This window comes from Aegilops tauschii, chromosome 4, assembly GCF_002575655.3.
Source record: "Aegilops tauschii subsp. strangulata cultivar AL8/78 chromosome 4, Aet v6.0, whole genome shotgun sequence".
Classification (NCBI taxonomy): Eukaryota; Viridiplantae; Streptophyta; class Magnoliopsida; order Poales; family Poaceae; genus Aegilops; species Aegilops tauschii.
Window position 1 is genome coordinate 105,166,804 of NC_053038.3, and position 8,349 is coordinate 105,175,152.

Sequence of the window (8,349 nt, forward strand, 5' to 3'; positions counted from 1 at the left end):
GTACTAGTACTATGATATGATAAATAGATCGAAAGGTTTCTCGTAATAATTAATAAATCAAAGGAATCAACTTTAATAGCAGGTGGTGTAATGGGGTGCTCTTCCCCACCAAAGGTTAGCACTTGTCTAATTCAAAGACCATCATTAATCCACTCAACTAGGTCCTCGTGTTAGCTAGGCTGCCGCTTAGTAATACCACTCCATTCATCTGCCCGCAACGTCCAACAACCTCTGCAACCTCGTCAAATTGATATATCCTGCGAGCGGCAATTTACTTGACACCAGGTATGCTTCAGTGTATTCCAATCCTATCTCTTCTTTCCCCGAAACCTGGCCTATTTAAGCTCCTACAGTCCCCGGCATAGGCTACGTACCTAGCCATTTGATCGCTACCACCGCTGTCCGCTGCTTCCATTACACTACTGTAAAAGCTCGTAAGAGAAGAAATATGGCTCGCGCAGCAGCTGCTAACATCGTGGTGGTCGCTGTGGTTGCGGCGATGCTCCTCGCGGCGGCGCACACCGCCGACGCCGCCATCAGCTGCGGCCAGGTGAACTCTGCCTTGGGACCCTGCCTCACCTACGCGCGTGGCGGCGCTGGCCCGTCCGCAGTCTGCTGCAGCGGCGTCAAGAGACTCGCCGCTGCCACCCAGACCACTGTTGACAGGCGCGCCGCGTGCAACTGCCTCAAGATGGCCATCGGCCGCATGAGCGGGTTCAAGGCTGGCAACATCGCCAGCATCCCGTCCAAGTGCGGCGTCAGCGTCCCATACGCCGTCGGCGCCTCTGTCGACTGCTCCAGGGTCAGCTGATCTGGAGAATGCAGATCACCCGTGGCCGGCGTTTAGCTCGATCGGTCGACGCCGATGAGTTAAGGTTACACCTCTATAAAATATACGTGTCTATACCGAATAAATGCTTGGGTCTCCATGCATGATGGGTTGTACGAACGTGTGGTGTCAGGCCCTGCGCGGGGTGTGCATGCATGTACGTCGAGCCAGCTCTCGACGGCCACGACTGAATCGATGTTTACTCTTTATTTCCGTGTGTGCAAGAGTGACAGTGTCGGTGGATATATGTGTCAGAGTTGTTAACTTTTATCTCTCGTGGAGTGCAAACTCTTGCATTAGGGACTGGCACAGGCTAAATCGTTCTCCACTAAGACATCAGAGCATCTACAGTCAGCCAGGGCACACCAAATAGGGCCCTCAAACGCTCACTCACACGACCGGACACGTTTGCGGAGAGTAACCGGTTAGAGCAATTCCAACCGGACGACCCATTTCATTCGTCCATGTCTATTTGAATTGTGGCGGACAAAAATACCGGTCCAACGGGGCGACTCAAACCCAAAATGCGTCTGCTTCGTGTCTGCGCCGACGCATTTGAAACCCAGATTTGGGTGAAATGCATTGGCGCGGACATGAAACGGACGCGCCGCGCGTCCTCTTGATGTCCCTCGCGGCCCCACATGTCGGCCGGCCAATCACCGCAGGCGGTCGTAATTAACGCAGCCACCTAAGAGGGACCGTCTGGTAGTGTGTGGAAGGGCCGCGTGCCCGTCCTTTTTAATTGAAGCGTGCGGTGGGGCCTGCCTCATCCACTTCCGTTCAAATCTTACCACTTTTGCTCCCTCGCCGGCGACTAGAAAACCCTAGCCAGCCAGCCCAAAACCCTAGCAAGCCATGGGCTTCTTCTGCGGGAAGGGGAAGGGGAAGGGGAGGTTCAGCGCCAGCGCGAGCTCCCTCCCCCGCCGCCGGCGGCTAGACGTGGCACGCCACCGCGGGAGTGAGAGTGCTATACATACCAGTCCAGGTGCGGTGGCACTGGGAGTACCGCCAGCCCCTGCAATATCCGGATGTGAACCTGCCGCACGGCTGGCATCTGGACCCACAGCGCATCCCCATTCCAGTGGAGCCGCGGGCGGCGTGGGCGCACGCGGAGGTGGTTCACCGGCGGCGCGAGCTCCTTACGCCGGAGCAGCGCGCGATGCATGCCTACGCGCCAGACTCCCCCAACAGGGAGCGCTGGTTTGCGCTAGAGCACGAGGAGGAGCGCCGCCGCGGCGTCCACATCAACCATGACGTTCCCCCGCCGCCCCCGCATGTATTGCCAGAGGAAGAGGATGTGGAGGCGGAGTACCAAGCCATCCTCGAGGAGGCCCTGGAGCACGGGCTGGAGGCGAGCCGACTCGAGGAGGACGCCCGTTGGGATGGGTAGGAGCACGCCCTTGCCTTGTCGCGGTGGAGCCCGCCACCGCCGTCACTACCTCCCATCGTCGAGCCCAAGGTCGAGCCGAAGCCGGTGCGCGAGCCTACGCCCACGCGGAAGCAGTCGCCGCCGCTTCCCACTTGGCCCGAGGAGTCCTATTCGTGGACTGGCTAACTCCGCGAGTGGGTGAGCGCGCCTCCCTGGTACTCCGCCTCCATGCCGGAAGAGGAGGCGGCCCACCTTGAGCGCTGGAAGGCGCATTGGCTCATCAAGGAGGAGCCCGAAGCCGAGCGGCAGATACGCCGGGAGTAGAAGCCGCGCCACGATGAGGAGGCATTGCACCTTGAGGAGGAGGAGGAGGAGGACCGCGACCGCCTCACCGCAATGCCGCCACAGCAGATGCCCGAGAAGGCTGTCCTGGCGGCCTATCAAGCCGCATTCGGTTGGGCTGGGCTGCCTCCCGTCTTCATCGACCTCACCGGTGGCGACGACGACGGCAAGGGCAAGGGCAAGACGGTCTACTAGGGCAGCGTGCGGGCGCTTAGGGTTTATTAATTTTTAGTCAATGTTTAAGTGGAATTTGGCTCGCGGTTGACCGGCCACTTATGTATAATTATGCTTTATTAAGTTTGCTTTGGCCACATGGGCAAAAATAAGTATGCCTCCCGTTGGGCGCACCAGCCGACCCAATCCAAAAGGCGGATGCGCACGTCCGTCTGGTCAACCTAAATGGACGAAAAGCGGACAAAGCGCGCGTGGGTTTGGGTCGCCCGGTTTGAGTTTCTCTTATACCTCATAATTTCTTTTATGCATCCGAATACCTCATATTTTGTCCCTTAGATCCATACAAACCATAAAAAAAATCATACGTACTACAGAAATCACGCTAGCTAAACTACGCTTCATCGTCGAAGATGCCCACGATCTTCGTGCCAAGCGCCGGGTAGATGGGTGCATAGGAGGGCTCTGGCTCCTCCTCCACATAGGCAAGCATCTCGTCGTTGTCCGCTTCTTGCTCCACCTGGAGGATACGGCAGTTGGTCTCCGCCTCCGATTGGAGGGAATCGACAATTGTATACTGCTCCGCCTGCAGATCCGTCTCCTCCGCGTACTCGTCGTCCTTTTCCTGCTTCGCGTCCTCCTCGTCCTCCTCCTCCTCCAGCTCTTCTCCGGAACCACCGCGTCCAGAGGTAGCCCAGCGGCGATCCGGGCTTCGTGCCTTTCCCGGATCTGCTCAAGGAGCTACAGCCGGCCAGTCGGCGCTCCTGCGTTAGATAAGGGTAGCTCCGGACCCATCGAAGTGGTCGCATGGCTGCTTGAATGTGGTGGCGGACGGCTAGCGGCCGACGAGTGAAATGTAGAGGTGAACGGCGTTTGGAAGGTGGCGGCGGCGCTGCGGATGGGTAGAGTTCCGGTGTCGGCGTCCGCCAGGGGCCTTGCGCGGTGCGTTGAAGCGCTCACACGCGACTCCATCAGTCTGTTAGGGGTGATGTGCTTCATACTGCAGGGTTTCAGAGTGCTTTTCTAAGGGACCCGCATGTCAGTCCGACGTGCCGGACGTGCCCGATCACACCAGGGTCTCCTCATATCCGCCTCAGATTTGGGCTGAATATGAGAGGTGTCGATCAGCTCCGACATTTGAGACCAGTTTAAGGCGTCTGTCTGGATCGTAATGTTTTGACCGATCAGTGATCGTTTGCCCGAGCATTTGAGGCATCCGGCTGTAGATGCTCTTACATCCAGCGTTTGGCCGGCGTAAAACCTACTTGCTTCATTGTTCAGCTGACACCCACACGCTGCAAGCGTACAGGCAACCGCATTACAGGATCTTAGGAGACTAGGATGATACATAATCAAACGTGGAATTTAGAAAATACTCCCTCTATAAATAAATATAAGACGTTTAGATCATTATTTAAAGTAATTAAAACATCTTATATATATTTGCAGAGGGAGCACCTTACAACATCCCTCAAAACACGCTACTTCCAGTGTTTGCTTCAGAACCAGCGCAAGAGCTATGTCTCGCTTACACTGAGACCATAGCCGCTCTCACATTGAGCGTGGGAGCTCCTCTCGCTGAAGGTGTGTGCATATGGGCGCTGCTGCAGCTCGCTACTCCCTTTGTTCGGAATTACTTGTCGCAGAAATGGATATATCTAGATGTATTTTAGTTCTAGATACATCCATTTCCAAGACAAGTAATTCCGAATGGAGGGAGTACATGTTTGGTCGCTGTGGGTATGCCCGCATTAGGTTTTCTCCGGGTTTTTTTTTTCACTTTCTTCTATTTTCTACGGTATTTTTTGTTTTTCCAACGGTTTTCTTTGGGGGTTTTCATGGTCGCTTCAGTTTTTCATCTTTTTGTCTTTCTCGGTTTTCACAAACTTTTTGTTTTCTTAAATTTATATTTTCTTTCCTGTTTTCTTCATTTCTCTTCGTTTATTTCCTTTCTTATTTTTCATTCTTTTTTTGTTTCCTTTGTTTTCTCACGTATTTCATGGTTTTGTTCGGGTTTTTTGTTTAACATTTTTAAAATACATGATTAATACTGTAGAAAGATTTATATTTGATGACAACTATTTTCATACACATTGTACATTCTTAGTGTACATCGGGAACATTTTTAATACATGTTAATATTTTTTAAGTACATGATTAAATTATTTCTACATGATCAACATTTTCAAAATTTTATGTTTTTATGTTCAAAACAATTAATACACGTTATAAAAAAATTATACATCAGAAAAACCCTTTTTTGTACACATTTGACCTTTCGAAATAGATGATTAATATTTTTTCCATTTTTTTATTTGATGACTACTCTTTTATACATATCGTGATTCTCTTTATATATCAGGAATATTTTTATACACGTTGAAATTTTTCTAAATATATGATTTTTTATACACGACAAAAAATCAAATGCTTGATTAACATTTCTTAAATACATGATCAATTTTTTTCATAAATAGTATAAAATGGAAATGTTTTTATATAAACAATTAGTATTTTTCAAATGCTAGATTAACATATTTCAAATGTTCCATATAGAGTGTATTTTGAAACTAACACACACACACACACACACACACACACACACACACATTTCAAATGCTTCAGTGTTCACCCCTTTTTTTGTTTCCATCTCTTGTTTTCTCTGGGGTTTTTTCTCCATTTTCTTTGATCTTTCTGTTTTTATTTTGTGTATTTTTTGCATTAATGGTTTTTTCGTTGGTTTTTCTTTTCTTTTTCTTATTTTCAACAATGGCTACATTTTTCATACGTAATGTACATGTTTCACATACAATAGAAACATATTTTTATTCACATTTAGCATTTCTCAAATATTTGAAACATATTTTTAATATATGTTTTGATGTCTAATTTTTTAATACATGTTTTACATTTTTCATATACATATAGACATATGTTTCACACTTATCAATTACATTTTTACCATTTTTTAAAATACATGTCCAACATCCTTTGAGTACAATTGAAAAAAATTAAATGATATTCTTTTCTGAACTATGCAAACTTCGTATTACATTGCAGAAATACTTTTTGAAAATATTTCGAACACATTTTTTGAACATTTGAACATTTATTTTAATGTAACAAACATTTTTTAATTACATAAACATTGTTTTAAAATGTATAATCATCTTTCTGTACACATGATTAACATGTTTTTATTTTGTTTGTTCACATTGTACATTTTACGTATATATATAAACAATTATACACTTTTAATATTTTTAAATGCAAAACTAACATTTCTTAAACTTTAAAGTAAATTGTTTTTTTAGTGTATAAATTTTTATATATTTTCTGAATATAAACAAAGTGAAAAATGAAGCAAAAAAGAAAAATATATGAATAAAAACAAACAAAAAGGTAAAACAAAAAAAAGTAAGATGACATGAGCAGACGAGCCGCGGCTACTCGGCCGGCACAATACGTGTAGGGCTTGCTGCAAGAGGCACACAGCTGCACTCATCAGCCTATAGGATTCTTGCGCTGGCCGACGACTTGTACATCAGGAGGATTGTTGTGGCATTGGACTGCACGATTGCGGTGGAAGCAATCAAAGATGGTAGCGCAGCATCGTATGCGGTGGTGGTACATGAAATCATAGATAGGGCTAAAGATTGTGAGTCATGTATCTTTAGCCATGAGTTTAGAACCTCGAATGTCGAGGCCCACAATCTCGCAAAGCATACTCTTACTCTGGAGAACTTTTATTCGTCCCTATAAACGTAGTGACGTCCTAAATAAAGCTTCCGAGTTTGCCTTAAAAAAAATCAGCCTCCAGGATTACATGGAAACTCCTGTTCGGCGCCGTAAGGGCGGGATTAGTTAATTGGCGCTCACGCGCCCCCGATCGTGGGCCAGTCCAAAGAGAAAAGCGAGTGCTCGATCGAGCATTTTCATTTGTTCGCATTTACCCGGGCGTGGTTGGTCGGTAGCCCATTTACAATTAAAAAATGAAGAAAAGAAAAGGAATAAAAAAGTTCGTGAATTAAAGAAAATCATAGATTTTGAAAGAAAATCACAATTTGAAAAAAGTTCATTGAATTTAAAAAAGAACCATCCAGTTTCAAAAAAGTTCATTCAATTAAACAAAATTCATCAATTTTGAAAAGAGTTCATCAGATTTTGGAAAAAGTATTTTTTAACAATTTCGGAAAATGTTCGAAAACCTGAAAAAAGTTCATCAAATTTTAAAAAATATCATGCAATTTAAAAAATGATAAGAAAATAAAGAAAGCAAAACAAAAAAAATCATGGAAAAGTCGGCCAAACAAAACAAAAAAACCAGAGAGAAAAACCACACACATTACATTTACCAGAAGAGAACAAGAATTAAGGGAACACAACAAAGTAACCTGTCACAGTGGTTAGCGCCGAATAGGGATTGGGGGATCGCATTGCGCGGGAGATATATCTTGCATTAAGCGAGATGGAACGAACCCATTTTAGACTTATTCCTTTGCTGGCTTCGCTCTCACTAGCTACGTTATGTTTGCTTCATTTTTCTTTCCTTTGATCTCTTTGTTTTTTAATTTTATTTGTTACTTTTGAGGGTTTTTTTTCATTTTTCTTTGGATTTTTTTTCATTTTTCTTTGGTTTTCATAGACATTTTTTTGTTTCTTTTATTCATTCAACATCTTTCATATACATCAAGTACATTTTTCTAATACATGTTTAACATTTGCAAATACAAGTTTAACCTTTGTTTAATTTGCAGTCAACCTTTTTTTTCTATACACAATTTTTAACATTTTGTCAAAATGCTTGATTAACATTTTTCAAATACAAGACCAACATTTTTTTAATACATGGTCAACAGTTTGTGTATACATTCTTTACATTTTGAAATGCTTCATTAATATTTTTGTATAGCAGAATAACATTTTATAATACATGGTCAATATTTTTCTATTCACATTTAACATTTTTGAATTATTTGTTCACAATTTTCCATCTTCTGTTAATACATGGTCAACATTTTTATATACAGATTTAACATTTTGGAAATACTTGTTCAACATTTTTTCAAATGCTAGATTAACATTTTATATACAAGATAAAAACAAATTCATTATGTTTTAATACATGGCCAACATTTTTTCTATACATATTTAACATTCTTACTTAACACTTTTCTAACACGTGTTCAATTTTTTTCAAATTCTTGATTAAATGTTTGAAAATATATGATCAATTCTTTTCATCCACTTTTCTATATAAATTTTTCGTATACGTATTAAACATTTTCTCCATACACGGTTAACATTTTTCTAATGCATGTTTAACATGTTTCAATTATGTATGTAGAGTGATTTTTATTATAGATATAACTAGTTTATTACGAAATATGACAAAAATGAAAAAAATACAAGGCAAAAAAGTGAATAAAAATGAGAGAAAGAAAACACTGATTGCTCGCGGTCCCCCCTGGGCCGGTGCATTATGGGTGCTGATTGAGGCGAGCGCTCGCGGGGTGGTCTATGTCTGGCAATTCCTATTTAGCGCAACAGGCGCCGGTTTCTGGGAGCTCTTGTTGGGCGCTTAAGGCGCCCGCTAGTGATACTGGCGCTCTCACGGCAGCGTAGCGGGCCGGTCCAG

General features: G+C 44.1%; 1 protein-coding gene across 1 annotated transcript; it reads left to right on the forward strand.

The window, feature by feature from the left end:
* Positions 1-274: 274 nt before the first annotated feature.
* Positions 275-1,038, forward strand: LOC109757831 (non-specific lipid-transfer protein 4.1-like). Its single transcript, XM_020316665.4, has one exon. The coding sequence runs from the start codon at positions 449-451 to the stop codon at positions 809-811; it is 363 nt and encodes a 120-aa protein (XP_020172254.1). The 5' UTR covers positions 275-448; the 3' UTR covers positions 812-1,038.
* The last annotated feature ends 7,311 nt before the right edge of the window (positions 1,039-8,349 follow it).